Source organism: Miniopterus natalensis, chromosome 5 (assembly GCF_054644295.1).
Source record: "Miniopterus natalensis isolate mMinNat1 chromosome 5, mMinNat1.hap1, whole genome shotgun sequence".
NCBI lineage: Eukaryota > Metazoa > Chordata > Mammalia > Chiroptera > Miniopteridae > Miniopterus > Miniopterus natalensis.
In genome coordinates this window covers 34,592,405-34,616,064 of record NC_142085.1, presented here as the reverse complement: position 1 = coordinate 34,616,064, position 23,660 = coordinate 34,592,405, and the positions used below count along the sequence as shown (strand labels likewise).

The 23,660-nt window shown below is 36.3% G+C and overlaps 1 protein-coding gene across 3 annotated transcripts in view; it reads left to right on the top strand.

Annotated features, from left to right (window-relative positions):
* SLC17A5 (solute carrier family 17 member 5) overlaps window positions 1–23,660 on the top strand; it is a 53,309-nt gene that overhangs the window by 9,504 nt on the left and 20,145 nt on the right. The window contains exons 1-7 of one of the 3 annotated variants that reach the window (XM_016205746.2): window positions 244–530; window positions 1,069–1,265; window positions 9,273–9,506; window positions 12,420–12,507; window positions 14,654–14,740; window positions 16,437–16,555; window positions 22,444–22,602. In XM_016205746.2, coding sequence (XP_016061232.1) covers window positions 488–530; window positions 1,069–1,265; window positions 9,273–9,506; window positions 12,420–12,507; window positions 14,654–14,740; window positions 16,437–16,555; window positions 22,444–22,602 — 927 coding nt within the window. In that variant the 5' untranslated portion in view covers window positions 244–487. Of the gene's footprint in view, window positions 1–243; window positions 531–1,068; window positions 1,266–9,272; window positions 9,507–12,419; window positions 12,508–14,653; window positions 14,741–16,436; window positions 16,556–22,443; window positions 22,603–23,660 lie in introns of those variants that run through there. The other 2 variants (XM_016205747.2, XM_016205745.2) reach the window with 2 other exon arrangements.

Below are 23,660 nucleotides of genomic sequence, written 5' to 3'. Positions count from 1 at the left end.
ATTAATGCTTCAGTCTGAATCAGTCTGAATCAGTGCCAAACCTTGGTACTCTGAAAAATGTATTCTGGTTTGAGGTTAGGTCAGTGAAAACACCAGAATTCCTGAGGGGGGAGGGGGGAATATATATATGTATATGTGTGTATATGTGTGTGTGTGTGTATGTGTGTGTATATATATATATATATATATATATATATATAATGCAACTCAGTAAAAGGAGAAAATATGTGCATAAGTCTACAATTAGAGTTAAAAATAGGTCAGACTCCTCTCACATGATCCTTCTTTCATTGGCTCCTCCAGCCTACTCTGCCCTTTTTTTTTTTAATCATTGTGGTATGTTTACTTATTTCCCTTTTTGCTGTGGTCCTTTAAGTATAATCAATTGGGCACCTTTCACAGATGCTGCAACTGTCATAGATTCTGCAAGTTTGCTTCTGGAGTTTTAAATACATTTAGTTTAGGAGAGCCTTAAGTTTAGTTAATCATGGCTTCTGATTCAAACCCAGCCTATGAGGATACTTTTCAAGGTAAGAAATTTATCAAGAGGGATTTCATGCCCTAGCCTTAATAGTAAACTTTTTGTGCTGTGCTACATTTACAATGAGATGGCTACTCACCAATAGTCAGTGGTATATATGCTATGCTATAGTAAGTACTCAAGTACTTATTGGCCATGTTTTAGATAATTTTTTAGAAACAGTGATGCCATTAAGTCCTCTTATCTATTTTTCTCATATTTTTGCCAGCCTACAGGAATTAGGGGTTCAGTATTGACTCTGGAATGGAAATTTTTCCGAGCAATGTTGATAAAGCTATTGCCTCCATGTTTTAAGAAACTTTTACAGTGCAGGCTCTCATGTGTTAAATATTTATCAAAACTACGGATACCAGGAACAAATTATTTTTGACAAATGTTTTTAGATATGCTTAATCTGCGAATATTCTCAGAAAAATATTCATGATTTATTAATTTGTGCACTTTGAAAAAGTAACCTTTTTAGTAATTTAGTTAATGTCATCTAAGTTTTTGATTTGATGAAAGTTTTCCCCCAATCTTTATTTCAGCTCCAGTGTGCTGCTCTGCTCGTTACAATTTAGCAGTTTTGGCCTTTTTTGGTTTCTTCGTTCTCTATGCATTACGTGTGAATCTGAGTGTCGCATTAGTGGATATGGTTGATTCAAATACAACTTTAGCAGGTAATAGAACTTCTAAGGAGTGTGCAGAGCATTCTGCTTCCAATAAAGTTCTTCATAATCAAACAGTAAGTACTATTTTTTAAGCAAACAATCTTAACCTTAAAATAGATCCAAGTAAAAATATTAAAAGGTCTTTCTTCACTCTACAAAAAACCAAAAACACTTCTTCATGTAAATTCTGAATCACTTTTGTGTGTGTTTTCCCAGGAATTGGTTGGACAGTAACTTATAACTAACTATTGCTGCTGTGCTGTAATATGTACGTGTAGCATGTATAATACGCCTTGATCTGTTTGAAAAGTTGTCACTTTTCTCTATAAATATATCATCCTTAAAGAAAGGTTGGAAAAACCTGTTTGGCATACCAGTGAAGGGGTTCTGAACAGTCCTCCCAAGATGTGCCACTTCGGAATGAGAATTATTTTCAGCTGAAGGTGGTCTTGACCCTATGAGCTTACAAGAAACTTTTATCTCTCCCTTAAAAACTTAAATTAGTGGTTTTGTCCATAATAAGAGTTATAACCAGAAGTAACTTTTTTGACCTCTCTGTAAGGGGAGGACAAACTTCTTTTTTAAAATTTTTATTTACTGATTTGAGGGTGGAGGGAGAGAGAGAAACATCAATTTGTTGTTCCACTTATTTATGCATTCATTTAATTGAATCTTGTATGTGCCCTGACCGGGGATCAAACCCACAACCTTGGTATGTCGGGGACGATGCTCTAACCAACTGAGCTACCCAGCCAGGGCAGGGAAGGTAAACTTCTAATTATTGAACATCGGCTCTTATTGTTCTGCAGTGACCTTCCTCTCTTCTAAAGCCCAAAGGTGCCTTACCTCATTCTTAGCTCAGAATGCCATGTATACCTCATTTAACATTTTGTCTCTGAACCTCTCATGTATGTGGGGTTTTCATATGTATATATATAATTAAATTTGGTTGTTTGGTTTTTTGTAATCTTCACCTGAGGATATATTTTCCATTGCTTTTCAGAGAGAGTAGAAGGGAGAGAGAGAGAAACATTGATGTGAGAGAGACATATTGATTGGTTGCCTCCTGAATGTACCAGGACCAGGGCAGGGATGGAGCCTGCAACCAAGGCACGTGCCCTTGGCGGGAATCAAACCCTGCACCCTTCAGTCCTCAGGCCAATGCTCTAACCACTGAGCAAAACTGGTTAGGGTTTGTTTTCTCTTATTTATCTGTCTCATGTAGATTTAATTATTTGACCAGCCAAAAGAACCTTGAGGGTAGAGGAACGTTTCTTCCTCCCACACAGTTAGCAGTAGCACTGTGAGCAGGATATCTCACAGACTACTGCTCACGCCAACGCTACTATAGTAGAAAGTTCTTGGGACCTCTAACATGAGCCAGCAAAAAAAAAAAAAAAAAAAATTCTTGCCAAGTCTGACTCCCAGATCTCTACCTGCAGAGTTTGGTGGAATTAGAGTGGTCAAAGTCCTTTTTTCCTTTTCTAAATTTAAGTTAGCAGGAGAAAATATTTTTTAAACTACGTTCTTGGGCTTAGTGACTCTTAATCATTTGGTATGAGTATGCATAGGTTTTGTTAATTCTGTTTTTCTGTGCCTCTGTTTGGTATTTCTCCTTTCATCTTGTTATATGTCCTGAGAGCTCAGCCTTTATGACTATGCCATGCTTTCAAGGGAGTTCTGTGTCTATCCATTTCCTCCCAGAAATGGTAAAAACAGGGCCCCTCATTCTTGTTTTCCACCAGTCAGAGGATGTATATGCATCTGGGCAGGCAGCTGAGTAGAGCAGAGCAGCCAAGCAGAGGAAATCTAAATATCTCATTAAAAGGAGTGGGGGTTGGCCCTGGCTGGGTAGTTGTTGGTTAGAGTGTTGTCCCGATATGCCAAGGTTGCAGGTTCGATCCCCAGTCAGGGCATATATAAGAATCAATCAATGAATGCATAAGTAAGTGGAACAACAAATCAATGTGTGTGTTTTTATCTCTCTCTCTCTAAAATCAATATAAATAAATAGGAGTGGGGGAACACATAACTCCCTATGTTTTGAAATGGCTGTTTCTAACTCTGGGAGTGAATTTTATCTTGTGAGGGTTGCATCCTTTTGCACTCTCCTTTGGGGATGTCTCTTGCATCCACAGTTCTTATTTGTTTGAGTTCTTATTTGTTTAAGATCCTACTCATCAAGGTCAGATGGTGGATCCTTTGAATTGGAAAAACTTCTAAATTGAAAAGAAAGAGAAAAAAAATTTTTTGGAGAGCCCTCATATTGTTATAATTGCTGGTCATTAAGGTTCCCTTAATAAGATGTAAGGACAGAAATTAGAACAAAAATCAAAGTCCACTCAGAACCCAACTGTCCTGCACTTAAGAAGAAAAAGGGGGAAAATGGCAAAATCTTACTAAAAGACAACCTAAAATTTTGTGTCCTAAGAACTCAGCTTGGTAACCATCAGGTTGGAAGCTCCAAAACATGGCCAAACAAATATGGGCTAAACTCTATTTACAGCTAGGGTCCTACCAAACTGCTGCCAGCCCTGGAAGAAACTGTACCCTAAAATTACAATGGCAATTGTGAAGAATGTCCCAATTAGATTAGTTCGTTTAAAAGTGCACTTAAAAGCAAGGACTTCCAAATCAAATAAACAGAGTGAGATGCCTATTTTAAAATATTGGTAGCTGTGAAACAAAGAGAAAACAAACTGGAATCTCAGAACTCTTCCCAGCAGGGTGAAAATCTTTAGGTGATTATTAAAGGGGAAAAGGGAAAATAAAACAGACATTGATGGGGTTAAAACAAAGCTTTTACTATGGCACTACAAAAGGCTGGATGGGCCAAAGTGGTCCCCTGTTGGTCCCCAACATTAAAGGGCCTGAAACAAATCTATTCTATTTACCCCAGTTTAGAAAATTTTAAAGTCAGAGGCAGAGGTTACAATGAGAAACCTGACCAGCAATCATTTGGGGCAGCAGTCAGGCCGGTAATGAAGTTAAAGATTGAAAGCAGGGCCAGGGTCCATTGGTTGGACCCCTCACTGAGAACCTTTTTACACAAGAGTGGGTAAAATGGTCTGGGAATAGAAAAGAGAAATTTCCAGGATTTCTTGACTGGGGAATTCCATAAACTATGGTATCAAAACCCACTGATGAAACCCTGACTCAAACTGCAATTAGATTAAAAGAATATAGAAATAAACGGATTGATAAGATTATGAAAATTGGAATGTTTAAACAGGCTTTATGTAAAGTGATTGTGTCTCTTTTACCTGATTGTATTACAGGAGTGGACATTGTTTCTTACTGGGAAACATTTCCCCTGGCTAATATTGTAAAACAAAAGGCATATAAATTCACCCCTCAGGCAATATTAACTAGACATGTTAAAGAGGAAAAAATATTTTTCATTGAATGATTGTTGGAAAGAGCTAATGAAAAAGTAAAGAGACAAAAAGGTACCTAAAATCCTAAAATAAAAGACCATAAAACTGACATTACCCCTTACAGGTGATTTTCCTCAGATATCTTTCACTCCTTGGTCTAACGCCAAATCTAAGGACCATATTTAGAGAATTCTTAAACTCGAGGATGCCTAAAAGTTTTTGTAAATGGATTACCTCATGAGCCCAGTGAGAGAGGGAAATAAAATTTCATATTGTTCCTTCCTTCCCAAATCTAGGCCATTTGGTTATTGAGCCTCTTTCTCCCAGGGATAGCGATTGCCTGTGTCCTAAGTGACTTTTTGCCTGCCTGGGACATGCGGGCTGTCAGTTCTTTCTTCTATCAGAGGGAATGACTCTGGAAGGTAACAACTTCTGCATCCTCCTCAGTCTGTGGGGATGGTAGAAACTGTCCTCTACCCTCCTGGTTCTTTTGGCTAGTCTAACAGTCAAATTGACATGAGACAGATTAGCAAGAGAAAATAACCAAATTTAAAACATTCATAAAACGTGGCATGAGAGAGTGAGAGACCTTATGCACATGAGAGGTTCAGGGATAGAAAGTCAAAATGAGGTATATATGGCATTCTGAGCTAAGAATGGGGGGGCTCCCTGGGGGCTTCAAAAGGTCATTGCAAGAAGAGCCGATGTTTAGAAATTAGAAATTTGCTCTGCCCTATAGATGAGTCATAATGAGTTATTTCTGGTGATAACTCTTATTATGGACAAGGCCCCTAGTTCTTTAAGGGAGAGGTAAAAGTTTCTCTTGAGCCTGCAGGATCCTAATTGTCTTCAGCTCAAAGTAACTCACATTCCAAAGTGGCACATTTTGGGGAGGCCTGTTCTGAACCCCTACAAGTCCATGATATTTTTTAATACTGCCAGAAATATTTACTGTTCATCCCAGCTGAAACCTAACAAGACAATGAAAAGATTTAACAACTTTTTTATCAGAAATTTAGTAAAATTGGAAGCAAAGATTCAAAACCTGATAGGAACTTTAAAAAAAAAAAAAAAGCCTCCTCCCCTAAGCTAAAATAAAAATATATGCCCAGAGGGAAAGAAGAAAATTAGGAAGATGTAGTTGTCACTTAAGTTACAACACAATTCTTTTGGGGAATTGAGAACAACTGTTCTTATCTTACAAATTTGTGAAACCAGAAACGCAATTGTAGAAGCAATTCAAAGCCCTGTGACTTGGGACCATTGAAAACTAAAACTGCCCTTTACCCAAAGCCATGAGAGGTAAAGTTGGACAACTTGTTGTAAACTTCAGAGAAACCACCACAATAGCTCATAGGTAGACAGTCTTTGTGCCTATTGCAGAAAGATCACCAGAGACGTTCAAACTTCAAACCAAGAAAACCCATCAAATTGTCACTGCCTGCCTTTACTCCATCTGAAAATGATTCAAGCCAGACATCTAGAAATCTTCTTGACTGGCTGACTTCAGAACTCAGAAACTGGGATTATTAAACTGCTCAATCATTAACTATTGTTTTTCTTTTGTTTCTATGAGGATACCTCTTAAATACCTGATTGTTCCATAGACCTAACTTTGGAACCCAGCTGCATCACTGGCTGCTGAAATTAGATAAAACTATTTAATTAAACTGACCTATTTTCAAGACTGAGACTACTTTAATGAGATATGGAACAGTCTATCAACCCAGCTACTAGAATGTGTAACTTCTCAGGAAGTCTCAAAGGCAGGACTGAAGGGGTTCAGAACAGGCTGCCCCAAGATGTGCCACTCTAGCATGTGAATTATTTTGAGTTGCAGCCTCGAGAAATTTTTGCTGCTTCCTTAAAGGATTTGAATTAGGGGCCTTGCTCATAATAAGGGTTATTACCAGAAATAACCAGGACAAACTTCTAATTACTGAACATCTGCCTTCTCTTATTGTTCTGCAGTGACCTTCCTTCCCTCTAAAGCGCCTTACCTTATTCTTAGCTCAGGTCACATATATCTCATTTTCCCTTTCTGTTTCTGAACCTCTCAGGTATGTGATGGTCTCTGACTCTCTCATGTATATGGCTTCTCAAACATACATAATTACATTTGGTTATTTTCTCTTGTTAATCTTTCTCATGTAGATTAATTATTAGACCAGCCAAAAGAACCTAGGAGGGTAGAAGAAAATTTCTTCTTCCCTCACACTAGAAAATTTGAGGGAAGAAGAAATTTCAACTGCAGGATGAAAATAAGATCAGATCAATTTCTTAGGTCATTCTTTTCCAGAATTTATACATGCCTAACTTAAGTTTCTTAAGTCATTTTGCCTGCTTCATGTTATAGTGGAATTGATAAGTTCGTGTTCATCATTTGTTCAGAATTGAGTTTTAAACACTTTAAATACAGTCATGTGCCACTTAGCAACGGGGATTCATTCTGAGAAATGCATCATTAGGTAACTTTGTCGTGTGAACATCATAGAGTGCACTTACACAAATCTAGGTGGTTTAGCCTACTACACATGTAAGCTATATGGTATAGCCTATTGCAGTGTAGGGAAGGAAAAATAATTTCCTCTATACCCTTATGGATTCTTGGCTAGACATCCATGTAATAAAATACAGATTAACAGGAGAAAAACAAACAACAAAAGTTTAATAGCATGTATACTTCTTTATACATGGGAGAGACCCAGGAAAAGTGAGTTAACTTGCCAAAAATGGCTGAAGCCACCTTAAAAACCATCTTCAGCTAAAGACAAAATATGATGTTGGGGGTCTGAGGAATCAGTTATTTTCCACTCACTTCTAGAAACTGCACATTTGTATCATGGTGACTCACCTACCTTGTAGGAAGTTTGTCCGTCTAAAAGAAAAGGCCCAATACACAAAGGGTAAGTTTTTTATGGAGATTTAAGTCATGTTCTTCTTCATTGATTAGAGTTTCTAGAGCTGAGGTCATCCCTACCTTCCAGGTATAGAGAGGTAAACACCCTTACAAATGGACATTTCCCTTACAAATCTAAATGTCTTTTATTTTATTTTTATTGTTGACACTATTACAGATGTCCTCCATTTTCCCCCTTTGCCCAACTCCACCAAGTCATTCACCACCACCTCTGGCCTTCACCACACTGTTGTCTGTGTCCATGGGCTATGCATATATGTTCTTTGTCTAATCTCTTTACAGGGTACCTTCTACTTGGTTTTCAGAGCTTCTCCCATATCTGCTGTTTAAAATAAAATTAACCAGCCTAAAATAATCCTTATGCCAAATAGACATATTTTGGGGTGACAAATTTTGTTCCCCTGCAGCTCCTAGGCTATAAACCTATACAGCATGTTACTGTACTAAATACTGTAGGCAATTATAACAGAATGTGAAGTATTTGTGTAATGTGTTACACTACAATGTCACTAGGCGATAGGAATTTTTCAGCTCCATTATAATCTTATGGGACCACTTTACTATATGTGGTCCATTATTGACTGAAATGTCATTATGTGGCACGTGACTGTATTTTATTTTGCTTATCACACAGGGAGACAGTACAGGGAGAAAAGCCTGGTGTCCTTTTTTATGAGTATATTTCCATCCATTTTCAGTGCTCACAAAGGAGCCAGATCACACTTGGGTGAGTCTCCTCTGCCATTTACAAACAAGAACATTCAAGCAGGGAAGAGGTTTTCCTGCCCAAACAAGCACATGTACAAAAAATCTGTACATTTGACTTGAATAATGTTGCTAAATACATATTTGGGTTCATATCACCCACTTTCGCCATGCCAACCTGTGATGTATAACTGTATAACTGAAGTCCTAGAATTTTACAGATAAGCTACAAACTGGTACCATAAATAAAGATCATTAGGAATTTGTTTTGTATCTTTCCCTTGGGCAAGTGCTTTTGTTGATCTAGCTACTTATCTTCATCTGCCTTACTAAAGAGAGATCCTGGAATGTTTCTTGACACATTGGCTCGGTTATACAGCTACATGTATTAAAGATGTCAGATATTCAGAACAGTTACTGAATCTTCATTATTACCTTAATATGTGCTGCTACTAATTAAAAGACATTTCCTACTCACATGAAGTTTGTGGCTTCGTTTAAACTCCTGTTCTTTTGTATTGTTCTACATGCTTTTTCAAGTGCTTAGTCTGAAATGGGGAGATATTAATGATCTATTTTTATGTATAGTAATAACCAACATTAATTGAACACTTAGTATATGTCAGGCCTTATTTTATGTGCCTTTTTTATTTACTCTTCCCAAAACATAAACCCAGTAAGTAGTAGAGCTATCCTGGAATCCAGGCCTGGCTTCAAAGCCTGGCTCAGTCATTACAGTATCCTATTTAGTAGCTTTCTGGGTTAAGCCTATGCCTCTTTTTTGAGCCTTCTTGGTCATGGTCATTACAAAGCCTCTGTAATTCATCCTGTAGTCTAATTTCATAAAAATACTAAACCTTCTTGAAGTTTTTGACTTTCAGTCATTTTCCATTCATTTCTAGAAACTGCATGTCTATATCATGGTGACTCGCCTACCTTTTAGAAGGTTTGTGTGTTCTTCAGTCTAAAACAGTGGTTCAGAATTACATTTTTATGTACTTATGTGCCAGTAAGATAAAGGTGCTGTTTATGAAGGTCTTAAAAGGTTGGTGTTTTTTCCCCCCTTCTACTCTTTATAGGGTAAAAAGTACCAATGGGATGCAGAAACTCAAGGATGGATTCTTGGTTCTTTTTTTTATGGCTACATCATCACACAGATTCCTGGAGGATATGTGGCCAGCAGAGTCGGGGGAAAACTGCTGCTAGGATTTGGGATCCTTGGCACTGCTGTCTTCACCCTGTTTACTCCTATTGCTGCAGATATCGGAGTTGGAGCTCTCATTATGCTCAGAGCACTAGAAGGACTAGGAGAGGTAATTTTTTTCTCTCTTCTGTTTTTCTTCTTACACTGTATTTGGTTTTTTTAAAGATATCATTCTTTGGTATGAATATGAACCAAAAATTGGTATTGGAAGATAATAGGGATTTATTTTTTAACTAGAAAAATTATTAACTAGAAAATGACTCAAGTAGATTTCCTTTGTGGTCAATAAAGTCTCGAGCAGGAGCACCCTGAAATTGAAAACTTTGCTTAAAGAGTAAACATTTTCCAGGGGACATTCCACAGCTCTCCCTACTCTTTTACTTTAGAAGATAAGAAAATAAAACACTATTAAAACAGTTAAGATAGACCTCTTGACCTTTTGCCATATTTGATCTCTGCTGTGTCATTGATTGCACAGATCTAAAGCACATTTTACACAATAGATTATTGAATTTTCTTTTACTTTTAAGTTTGTTACTATTCAAGGAACTTCCTCTTTATCATTTGTTGTTTTTTCTGGTCCTCTAATTTAGAGACAGATTATCATTTTATATAAAACTTTCTTTGGTTCTATGATTCTTCTGGTGTTTCTGTTGCTTTTAAAATTATTGCCTGGCCGGGCGTGGCTCAGCGGTTGAGCATCGACCTAGGATCTAAGCAATCAGGGTTCGATTCCCAGTCAGGGCACATGCCCGGGTTGCCGGCTGCAGCCAATCAATGACACTCTCATCATTGATGTTTCTGTCTCTCTCCCTCTCCTTTCCTCTCTCTGAAATCAATAAAAAATATATATATTTTAAAAATAATAATAAAATAAAATTATTATTAATTGTTATGTCTTCTTGCTCTCCCCTCCTAAGACTTTTATGATTTTTAAAAATTTTAATTCCTTATCCTTTTTTCCTTTCCACTTCTCCTTTGCATTTCATCATATGTACCTCCATCTTTAAATAATGATCTCTCTTTGTTTCTAACTTTGAACTTCTACCCATGAAACCAAAGCATAGATTTGGTTTGTTCTCTCTTAACACTTCTTTAACCCAAGCAAAATAGTGACCTCTGGGTTTGGTGTAGAGCATGAAGGTTATTTTAGGTAGTAATGTATTATGCTGTGTTGGAAAACCACTAATTGGAGTCATAAAAGCAGAGTTTGAATAATAGCTTCACTGTAGAAACATTAGGTAAGTCCTAATCTCTAAGCCTCAGTTCCATCATTTTTAAAATTGGGACTAAAACACCTGCTCCATATTCAGTCACAGCTCAAATTGGATAATGATTGCTAGAATACTTTGGAAATTGCCAAGTACTATTTAAATAAGCTTTGCTCACTCATCTTAGCATTCTTATTTTGTGCTTATCGAATAGAGGTATACTATATACACCCCGCTTGACTACAAAAGAGAAATTACCCCTGTATAACCAGGTTCCTCTCCTCCTTACCTAAGTAGATTATACTTAATGGTAATATATTTTATCTGTTCCAGATATTGAATCTCCTTGCTGCATGCATTCCCATATTTTAGCATACTGTCTATGCCACTAATTTAGCATTATAGTTTGTTGATGGCATTATTACTGCTCTCTCAAGTGACTTTTCTTTTTTCTGAATAGAATTTAAGTTGTTTATCCTTAGGTTCTTTCATCTTTCTTTATTCCTCCAATATGTATCACATGTACATTGCCTGATCCATAAACTTAGGTCAGCATCTTTCATCCCTAGCATCTGATTCGCCATAAATATACACACGTTGTCCCTAGGGTTTTATAATAAAGTTTTCCACAATATAATCTCTGTGGACATTTCCACATGTCTTAAGATTTATTCTATAATGGCTCCTCCTATTCCTCCTATTGATTCTTACCAATTTGGAATGCTGCCTGAATCGTTTTTGCTTCTACTGGTATTTCTTTCTTTCTTTCTTTCTTTTGGAAAGAATCAGCAGAAAGTACAAAGTATTACAGCATGTATTCTTCTCTACATTAATAATAGCACTAGCTACCATTTGTTTTTACCACAGTCATGCAAGATAGGGAGTATTATCTCTGTTTTACATACAAAGAAACTGAAGTTCAAGGAGATTAGCTGAGACTACACAGTTAGTGAGTTACCAAGGAGAGCTGTGAACCCATTGCTTTGAATCTACCAAACTGATTCGCTCCCATTTTCCTGTAGCATTTCCTCCTCTCCCAGGTCTTTCTGAGCCTCCCCTACTCCATTGCCTCTCCATATCATAATTGGCATTTACTAGGCTAGTTATTCCCAGAAAGAAAAAGGAAGGAAAAAAAAGACTATAAACACTCTAATTGAAATCATTTTCCCCCCAGACCATGTTCCTGTCAGTTAAGATCATTTTTTTAAATATATCTTTATTGATTTCACAGAGAGAAAAGGAGAGGGAGGGAGAGATAGAAGCATCAATGAGAGAATCGTCATTGATCGGCTGCTTCTTGCACGCCCCCTACTGGGGAGCGAGCCCGCAACCCAGGCATGTGCCCTGACCAGAAATCAAACCACAATTTCCTGGATCCTAGGTCGATGCTCAACCGCTGAGCCACTCCTAGCCAGGCTAAGATCAGTTTTAATTTCTTTCAGTATCCCAAAGTATTTTTAAAAGTTGTATATTGGTAACATTTCCATTTCATTCAGGCCATTAATAAAGTGAATGGGTAGAATTAAGTGGGATCCTTTATGTCATCATTCAGTACATTCTTTTAGATGTATTGTAACACTTACCTTAGTCCTCAAAGCAATTAACAGAATCCATAAATCTTTGTTCAGATTTTGAAAGCACTTCATTATAAGGTATATTCATTTAACACTGTAAAGATGCCTCACTTCATGGAACCTGATTCTGATTTGATTCTTATCCAGAAATTTCTCTTGCAACAAAATTTAACTGAATTTAAAACATTAACAAAACTACCTTATATTTCATCAGAAATATCCTTTTCCCCTCCTCAGGGTGTTACATTTCCGGCCATGCATGCCATGTGGTCTTCTTGGGCTCCCCCTCTTGAAAGAAGCAGGCTTCTTAGCATTTCATATGCAGGTGAGAAAACTATTCTTATAAACACTTTTGCTATAATTTGTTACATACCTATCAGCCTTGGAGAAAAAGTGCCTGAATACCAGAATCATGCAATGTCAGATGCCTCCTTTGGGAGAAAATTAAGTTTTGGGGGTATAACTTTATTATTAATTTTTTTCTTTGGCTCAACTGTATATAGCAATGTGGTTTAATTAACTAATGTCATTTTCTTCATCAGCCATCATTTATTTCAAAAAGTGTTGACTTTTCAGATGTTGGTATAGAGAATGCTATGTTTTTTTAAACAGTCTAATGGCTGAAAAATTGAACACTTGTCCTTAAATTATGATTTCTGATTTTATCATCTAATGTAAATATCATGATTCTCAACTCCTCTCTTCATATATCTTTTTTCTATGCATTTATTTGCCATTATTTTGATCTGTTAGTGAGATAGCATGAGCTTTATATGTGATTTATAATTTTACCAGACTACATAAGAATTCTAGCCTTTTTTCCATTAACTGAATTAAAACTTTTTGACCTGACTGCTTTTAAATACAGTGGTTGAGAAAGGCCTCTCTGTGGTGACTTATAAGCTAAACTCTAAATGATTAGAATGAACTAGTCATGCAAAGAGCAGAAAAAAGAACATTCCAGCCAATCAGAACAACACGTACAGGGGCTCTCAGGCAGGAAATACATAAGGGTTCAAAGAAATGAAAAACAGCTATGGGTGGCTAGAACATAATGAATAAAGGGGAGACTGCATAAGAGCTTAGAGAAATAGACAAGATCCAGATAGTATCAGGCCTTAGACTACAGGAAAGAATGAGGATTTTTCCCCAAAAAAATACAATGGGGAGACATCAGAGGGGTTTGTTTGTTTGTTTTTTGTTTTTTTAATCCTCACCCAAGGATATGTTTTTATTTCTTTTTAGGGGGGGGGAGGAAGGGGGAGGAGAACACCAATTGGTTGCCTCCCATACACGCTCTGACCCACAACCTAGGTATGTGCCCTGACCGAGAATTGAACCCACCACCTTTTGGTGTATAGGACGATGCTCCAGTCAGGTGAGCCACCCGGCCAGGGCATAGACATCAGAGGTTTTTAATCAAGAGAGAGACATGATCCAATTTATATTTTAAGAAGATGATTCTTACAGCTGTGTAGAGATTGACATGAGAAATCTGATTTGTTGAAGAACAGGTACTATCTGTGGTTCCCCTTTACCAACTGAATACAGTCTAAACTTGAACTAGTGGTCAACACTCTTCACACTCTTCACCACTTCATTTTAACTAGCCTATGCCCTGGCTCATAGTACCTGGCATGGAGTAGATATTCAGTAATTATTCTACTTGTTTTTCTAGCCCTTATCTCCTATTCCTTTCCTTCACACAAATGAAGTTCCCAAACCCACTCTCTGTTTTTCCACTTCCATTCCTTTACTCATCCTGTTACAGCTCCCTCTGTATCTTCTTCCTTACCTTGTTTCTATAGGACCAAAGTCCATTGCTGCTGCTTACATCTTTTCCTGACCTCTGAAAGTCAGAGGTAATATGTCTCATATTTGAACTTTCATATTGCTCTGTGACACTTAACATTTTCTAACATGTAATAATAAGACCAAAACTTGAGCCAAGAAATAATATCTGATTATTTTAGTTCCTACCATGCCGACTAAGATGTCTTGTGTTTGGCAGTTAAAATGAATTTTATTATTTATTTATCTGAAACAATTATTTGTAATATATTGTGGACAAATTGGATTATTACAAGTTTCATTCTTATTCCATCAAGTATGCTGCTCTAGGTCATGTTTATCATCCTTAGAGACCGTCTTTGAACCACACATACCTGGATTTCTAACACATGTGGCATTTACCAGCTCATATAGGTCTTATATTGATTGGCACCTTCTAACTTATCAATATCTACATAGTTGTAACTAAGGGAACTACGTATTAACATACACGTTTTACATAATATGGGTTTTGTAGTGAATGATTCCATAAGAAAATGGGTTGTTTATATTCAACTCTTATAGGATCTGAATCATTCTTTCTCTTCTCCATTATCTGTTACCCATCTTCTTTAAGCAGTAGACCTGTCCCCTCTGTTCATCTCTCTCCAAAGTTTACAGAGTCTTTGTTGTTGTTCTAGGAGCACAGCTTGGGACAGTAATTTCTCTTCCTCTTTCTGGAATAATTTGCTTCTATATGAATTGGACTTATGTCTTCTACCTTTTTGGTAAGTTGATTGCAAAATGTAACCTAAATTATAACATAATAAATATAAAATGTTAATAGTAGCTTCATAATTGGTTAAAATATTTATATTCCAACTCCCTGAAGTAATCATTTCCTAAACACTGATAACCTATTTTTCAAGTTGATATGATTAAAATGATCTAGCTGAGTTTTGACCTGATACTAGCTTTGGAATATTTCTCAACAGAAACTGCTGTTGAATCCAGGACTTAAATGCTATACTTACTGCCAAAAATTACTATGTTGGATATTATAGAAATGTATATTTTGAAAAATTCCTTCTCAAGCAAAGTAGGATGCTTTCACTTGGTAGTTTTGGTTTTTTTTAATCCTCACCCAAGAATATTTTTTCCATTGTTTTTCAGAGATAGTAGAAAGAGGGGAGAGAGAAACATCTATGTGAGAGAGACAACATTGATTGGTTGCCTCCAGCACATACCCTGACTGGGGCCGGGGATCGAGCCTATAGCTCAGGTACATGCCGTTGGCTGGAATCGAACCCGAGACCCTGCAGTCCAAGGGCCAATGCTCTTACCACTGAGCCAAACCAGCTAGGGCCTAGGACCTACTTGGTAGTTTAAATTTTGCCCCAAGGCCTTTCATTTCTCAACCTCATTGGCATAGCGATGCATGTTTTATGGTTTTGGGAGGGTTTGGGGGTTGTTTTTTTAAATATATCTTTATTGATTTCAGAGAGAGGAAGGGAGAGGGAGAGAGAAAGTTGAAATATCAATGATGAGAGAGTCATTGATCGGCTGCCTCCTGCATGACTGTGACTGGGGATCAAGCCCGCAACTCAGGCATGTGCCCTGACCGGGAATCGAACAGCGATCTCTTGGATCCTAGGTAGACGCTTAACCGCTGACCCACACCCGGCCAGGCAATACATGTTTTTAATAAAGTAGATTGCCCACAAAGACATCAAAACAAAAAAACAAAACAATAAACAATAACAGATACCTGTGGAAATAATAACTTGTGGAAACTGATATTTTAAAAGATTTGTTGCCTGGCCAGGCGTGGCTCAGCGGTTGAGCGTCGACCTAGGATCCAGGAGATCGGGGTTCGATTCCCAGTCAGGGCACATGTCCGGGTTGCGGGCTCAGTCAATGACTCTCATCACTGATGTTTCTATCTCTCTCTCTCCCTCTCCTTTCCTCTCTCTGAAATCAATAAAGATATATTTAAAATAAAATAAAATAAAAAGATTTGTTGATACGCTCTTTCTCTCTCTGGAGCACACCCATGCCTTTTTCCCTCTCCTTCCCCGAGGCGAGTTTTCTCTGCCTTTCTTTTTCCTAAGATCAAGGCCACTTCTTTTACCTCTGTAACTTGTTTCCTGAGCCCACAAAGCCCAGCTGGCTCACTTCTTCCACGGCTCCCTTCTTCTACCTCTGACTTTCTAAATAAACTTTTGCAAATAAGTAAGTAAAAATAAAAGATTTGTCTGGTATACTCTGATAAGCAGAGTCATATGGTCAAAAGTTGTTCTTTTCAAAATTTATAGGAAATAATACAGATAGCAATTATTCCATTAAAGAATTATGGGAGGAACTGGAAAACTAAGCTGAAACCAACTTTACATTGAGTTTATAATTACATAATTTTTTTAAGACATGTTAAAATTACTATTGGTGCATTCTAATTTTATTTAACCATTATTTTTCTATTTTAAGGTATAATTGGAATCATTTGGTTTGGTTTGTGGATCTGGTTAGTTAGTAATACACCAGAAACTCATAAGACAATCTCGCATCAGGAAAAGGAATACATTCTTTCATCATTAAAAAATCAGGTATGGACTTTGGCATATTTTTAAAATAATTTTGAAACTTCTTTTCTTCAGAGTTAAGATACCATTTTTTTCTTATGACACTGCCTTCTTTACCGGAAGCCCAAGATATCAGCTTTTAATACATATTTTTATTGTGCATGCTCTAGGCAAAGTGGAGCAGGCAAATGAAATAAATGTACAAAGTATTGGTTTGTTTTATCTGAGAAATTCCAATTCTCTCTAAATTAAATCTATGGGGAAAAATTACTTTTTAAAGTCATTTTAAACCTTGTAGAGCAACAATTTTCAACCTTTTTCATCATGGCACATATAAACTAATTACAAAAATGCTGCTGCGGACCAAAAAATATATTTTTTTGACAACCTGACCAAAAAAATAGGTATAATTTTGATTCATTCACACTGGATGGCTATTGTTGTGTTGGCTGTTGTCATTTTTTTATATGACAATCTCAGGGAAAAGAGGTCAGTGCCCCTGACTAAATAGTCAGGTATCGAATGTTTTAAAAATTCTTGTGGCACGCCAGTGTGGCCACAGCACACCAGTTGAAAATTACTGTTCTAGAGTAATGATTATCAACTGAGTCTTAAGTTTATTTTTTCTTCCTCATTAGTAGAAAACAAAATGTGTTATTTATGAAAAGCATCTTATAGCTACATTCTAAGTGTTAGTTGTTAGAAAACTAACCAGTATGTTTTTATCTGTATTTTAAATGAGTGTGATTTAATGAGGACAACACATTTATTACATATAATAAAATATATACCTATTTGTCCCTCTAGAGTAGATCTTTAGAAAAAAATTATCTTATTAAAGCTAGATTTCTATCACTTAATCAAACACAATAGCAAGTCAGAAATAAAAGTCTGTTATAACAATACAGTAAATACTCAAGCCATGGAAACAAAATATTTGCCTTTTGTGGAGAATAAAAGATAATATGAAAACATTAGGAAAAATTAAAATATATATAGTCTTTTCTTAGCATTCTTAATAGCTTCATGGTCACTTTATTAGTTTAAAAACATAAAATATTTCTTTTGAAACTTTTCTTGCCCATTAAGTTATTGTCATTGATATTTTCCATTTTTAGATATAGGATAGCCAGGCAGTATTTAAACATTCACTCATTTACATTTCTTTTAAGTTTTTTAATTTTGCTACAAATGTCTTTACAAACTGCTAAACTTTAGGAAATAAGGCATCTCTTGTTCCTTACCAAAGGTTGGCAAAATTTTAGAAGAAATCAACAATGTAATAAGGAAAGTTACTTTGATATCTTAGTGTCCTTCGTGATGTTAATCAAATGAATCACTCACTTTTTCGCCTGAAGAAACAGATAAAAAGAATTTAATGTCTTGTTAACAAGTCTTGCACATAAAACTTGATTTTTTTGTCACATTTTCTCAGCATTAATAGCCAACATCTAGCTCCTTCTAATACTTTATTTTTTTCTTATTTTTATGGACTTAGGAAACTTTTTAGTTTTAGATTTTTTTCCAAAGCTTTCTCTACTAAGGTTAATTTGTTCATATGCTTCAGAAAGTAGAATATTCAGAAGCAAGAGGAGTTAGGAAAGGTTAAGTTTCACAGAACTCCCAAACTACATTCTTAAACCAAATGATGATATAGTTTAAAATGTCAGAAAAGAATGATGTGTTTCATGAAACTCCACCTTTAATCTTGGATCCAAGAGATATACAGAATCTGCTGTACTTTATTCATCCTTTAAATATTTTTTGAGAACTTACTATATCCTAGCTTCTTTGTCAGGTCCTGAGGACTTAAAAATTAATAAGAGAAAGAAAATGAACAAGATATGGTTCTTGTGGAATCTATGGTCTCCAGAGGGAGATAGACATGAAGAGAATTTCAAGAGCATAGTTTGTGTGATGCAGTGCCATAAGACAGACACACAGTAACTCTTTGGAACAGAGAAGGCTGGGGCCTCAGCCAGCCTGGGGACATACAGGAAAAGCCATCTGGTGTCCATGCCCTCTGGCCAAAGACCATCAAGAACAGACCAGTAGTCGAACAAAGCTTGGTTTCTTGGTTGGTTCCAGTGACGGAGAAAGCACATCAGGAGGAACCACAGGGCATCTCAGTGAGAGGGTTGAGAGGAGCTTGTTATGGTTCGGACCTGTGTTAATTGACTTTGGGGAAGATTTAAAGAACTGTTTTGGTGCTGGCAGAAAGCAGTAGCAATTCTGTAATTGTCTTAATTTTCACCTAGAAGGTGGTGCTAAAGCTGTTAGCCAGGAGAGGAGATGCTTGCTCCTTTTTGTGGTTTATAGCATTCTTGTTTTTGTCTGTGCTCAGACATGATTATAGAATGGTCTTGTTTTTTGTCTCGTTCCATCATGTTTATAGAGTGGCTTTGTTAAAAGTTCAGTGGTCAAACGCCATGACCTAGTCATTGGAAGCAGCAAGCTCAGCTAACCACAGCTGGGGCTACTTTTTTCTTTCTCACTAATAAAAGCTATATCTGATCAGTCTTGAAAGTTGGAGTTAGCCAGACAAATTGGGGGAGTGAGAGATGTGCAGGTATTCCAGGCCAAGGATGTGGTGTAAGCGAAGGCACGGGAGACAGGGTGATATCTGCCAGGAAGTGCAGCAGTTAGGTTTGGTTGAATGTAAAAAGCAAAGGGCAGCAGGAGATATAGGGGGTAGGCAGAAGTCAGACCAGAGGGTCCCCTGTGTCTCACGGAGGAGCTTAGACTTTATTCTGTAGGCAGTAGGATCCCATGAATTGCTTGTAAGCGTGGTGACAGAATGAGGTTTGCATTTTAGAGAGCTTACACGGACAGCTGTGTGGAGAGAAGACCTGAGCCAGACAGGTGGGATTCTAGTTAGAATGCTTTCTCCCTTATCAAGCTCAGACATAGTCAATATTTATAGGCAGAAATGTGATTTCATTCTGACAATAAGTAAATCATTTATGGCAGCATATATAGTCCTAATTATGATTTAGAAATGGTTACAAAAAGAGCAATAAAATTTTCAGGGCACTGGAAGGCCAGTTCATAACTGGTGAGCTTTATACTAGTGAGTGCTTTAAGATCATCGTATCTCTGTTTTGAAGATCTCTTTTTAATAAATTGTGAAGAAACATTATTACTTCATCCATAGAGGTTTTCTTTCTTAGAGATCTGGAATTGGTTTTTTTCTTTTCTTTACTTAATTCTTAAGAACAACATGTTTTATAACTGTTTTGCTTTTCCTTTATACCTTTAAGAAAGACTATACAATTTGGCAACATTATGAAGCAAATGGGGGCCTAAGTTTGAATATTTAGTTGCTGTAAATTAAGAGCATCTATTGCATGCAACTTTTTCTAAATCAGTTTATCGTTACTTGCATTTGACAGGAAAACATTTCTTTGTGAAATTGCACGTAGAAGATACTCAAATATTTGTTGAATGACCTTACCCTTCCTGTATTCTAGAAAATTAACACATTTGACAACAATTTTTTGTAGCTTGTCCTTTTCTGTTTCAGTTTGTATGGGGAAAAGCTGGTTTAGCTATTATTATAAATTTAATGATATATTCCCTATACAAGATTCAAGACCTAGTTGATTGTTTCTTCAGAAGTTCCACTATCATTCAAATATCTAAAGAAAATTTGCTTTCAAAATATTGGCTGGAAAGATGATCTGAGCAATTTAAAATTTTCCTTCTCTGTGTATTTTCTTTTATCACCAGTGGCATTTTAGAATAACGTAGCGTTCTAATGTTTTTGCCAACACTTAGGTTAACGAAGCCATAGAGAGTTTGTGTGTAGACATTGCTTGACTTACAAGTCTTCTCTAACAGTAATATTTTAGAAACAATAGCAAGAGAATAATTACCTAGAATATCAGAAAAAGTTGTTCTGTACTTTATTAAGGTCTTACCTTAAACCTGTGTCAACCATTATGGTAGTCACTAGTCCATGTGGCTATTAAATTTTAATTTAAACTAATTTAATTAAAATTTCATTTCTTCTGTTGCACTAGCCCAATTACATCTTTGATACATAGTGGAGCACACAAGAGCATAGCTACCAAGTCAAATAAAAAGTACCTAGGGAAAAGGTACTTTTTGCCCAAGAAGGTTAATACTAGTTCTTCCTCTTTTTGAAATAACAGTGAACCCTAGAGGCAGAAACACAGATTGCTCTAGCTTTTGAGAAAGAAACAACAGAGCTTGGTATATAGGAAATATAATTATCTGATACCCCAGACCAGTGGTCTCCAGGTTTTCTTCATTTTTATTGGGGTGATCCAGGCTTTTATGATCATGCATCAGTAAACAGTGGGAGGGCTAACAATTTGAGTATATATATTTTTTCATAGGTTATCTACCTGTACTACTGTACTTATGGACATTATAAAAATATAAAAACAGACTTTTTAAAGGATGAAAAGATGAAATAAATAGTGTATACATAAATTAAATTTTTAATGGGGGAAAAACTTTTTATCATTTGAAAATTAGTAATAATAATGTTATTTAATGGGAGCAGTGTGTCTGAATATTTTGTATTTGATGGGCCTGCCATTATTTTGCTTGATGAGGCAGCTGACAAAGAACTCATATGAGGAAGTGTCGGCTCTACTATTATTTTTCACTTGCTTACATTGTTAGAATTCCTTTCTATTGACTCTTTATAAGAATCTTTTGAAGACACTGTTGATTTTGTGAGATTTGTTTTATTAAAAACTTGCTGATAAAATCCATAAATCCACTTTAAAAGGCAGGTATAAACTGTAATATGCTGTAATGCACTGAGGGCAAACAAATGAGGACACCATTAGCCCCTTTGAATTGGGGAGATCATAGAATATGTGATTGTCTGTGTCAATCAATTTTAACCAAGAGCTGCAAGGCAAATAAAAGCTTTATTTGTTTTTTGCTTTTGCTTTTTTAGGAATTGCAAGCCTGGGAGACACAGATTTGAATAGAAACCCAACTGTGTTCCAAAGGGGGTGTAAAAGGGGATAGAGTATAAGGATGGAAATAGAGGGCCTTCCAACGCGGTTATGCAAGTTGCTTTGAAAAGCCTGTGATTGGTGCTGGAAAGCACTATGCTTTACAAGACTACTTGCTTGTATCTATTGCTAGGTGAAAATTTTATTTTTTTAAAAGAGAGTTCACTGATGCAGAGCCATTTCCAGGAGCTGTATCAGGATGTAGCCGTTTGGTTTAACTGTTTTTTAACATGGAGGAGATGTATTAACTCAGCCTCCTGGAGCCTCCCAGCTCCGTTTTAGATTGCTCTCCTGACAATATCAACTTAGTTTTGCCGTTTTTCTTTTACATCTGACATATTCCAGGACCAACCTGTTTATTAAATATTAATAGAGTTCAATTTCTTTTTCAGAATAGAAGTGAGTATGGATAAAAGTTCTAATATGTCTTTCCACACCCTGGATCATCTTGCATACCCCTGGGGTGCTTACATTCTATTTCGAAGACTATTACCTCAGATAGCTCCATTAAAAAATCCTTCTATTACACAGTTCTTATAAATCATTTTAATTAAATAAAGACTGTATAATGAAATATGAATTCTAATAGGACTTGCAATCTCTTTCATTTGATTATAAAACAGTTCTCTAATTTATAGATGGAGAAGTTAATACTGCAGGTGCCCTCTGCCATTCAAAGGGAGTGTTTGAGGTTGACATTATCACTCTAATTACATTTCTGTTTTTCTTCTAATCTGAAAATGGACTCTCTATTACTGTTTAATATTTTTAAAAAGTTGGTTTAAAAATATGGCATTTACTAATCAAGGCTGATAATGTGTTCCAGATGGAATTTTGGCTGATAAGGTACAGACCTAAACATAGCAAAACATAGCTGTACTTATCCTAAATGTGCCTGGTTGTTGTTTTTTTCAGCTTTCTTCACAGAAGTCAGTGCCATGGATACCCATACTAAAATCCCTGCCACTTTGGGCTATTGTTGTTGCACACTTTTCTTATAACTGGATTTTTTATACTTTATTGACATTATTGCCTACTTATATGAAGGAGATCCTAAGATTCAATGTTCAAGAGGTAAGAAAATATAATCATATGCTTCTTATACAGAGTACAGATTTTAAACTACACACAGAATTTGTTTTTACCTGTGTGAAATTCAGTTATTTTGTATCTTCCATTTTACTCTAATATGCTAAATTTTAGAGACTTCTCTTTTTACTTCACAGTTGTTCTTTCGTTTCTCAGTGTGTGTAAACTCGATTCAAGGTATCTTTTGGCTGGTACCCCTTTAACCATAAAGTCCTATGAATCCCTAGTAACATGCAAGGATATCAAATGACAACTTCAAGTGGCACCAATATTCACTTCTACATGGGATGGTAGTGGGACTGCTGGCAGCTGAGCAAGGAGTTGGGAGGTGCAAGGTTCTTGTGCAGAGGCTGCTCTGCAGCAGCACTTAGACATTGGCAGAGTTATGGTTGTAAAGCTGTATAAGAAGGACTTTCCTGAAACTGCCAGTTCCTTTGAACTCATCAGTTGAGGTAGTTCCTGTTACCTCTGTTTACATTGATGGATTTTTGTCTCTAAAGAGATTGGAGAAAAGCTTAAAGAGAAAGAGGCACAGTTTGTAAGGAAAATTCGCAGTATTTTTGCTTTCAAAATGAAGGATAGATCAAAGACCTAAATGTAAGAGTTAAAATGGTAAAACTCTTAGAAAGTATAAATCCCTGTGACCTTGGACTAGGCAAGTTTCTTACATGTAACACCAAAAGAACAAGTAATCAAAGGAAAAAATAAGTTGTACTTCAAAATTAAAAACTTTTATGCAGCAAAGGACACCCACTGAAAACCCACTGGATGGGAGAAAATATTTGCAAATCATATATCTGATAAGGGTCTAGTACCCACAACATATAAAGAACTGTTACAACTCAACAATAAAAAGACAACCCCATTTTTTAAATGAGCAAAGGATTTGAATAGACATTTCTTTCTCCAAAGATAAGCAAATGGCCAATAAGCCCATGTAAAGATGCTCAACATCATCAGTCATTAGGGAAATGTAAATGAAAACCATAACCATATACCACTTCACACTTACTAGAATTTAAAAAAACACAAGTGTTGAGGAT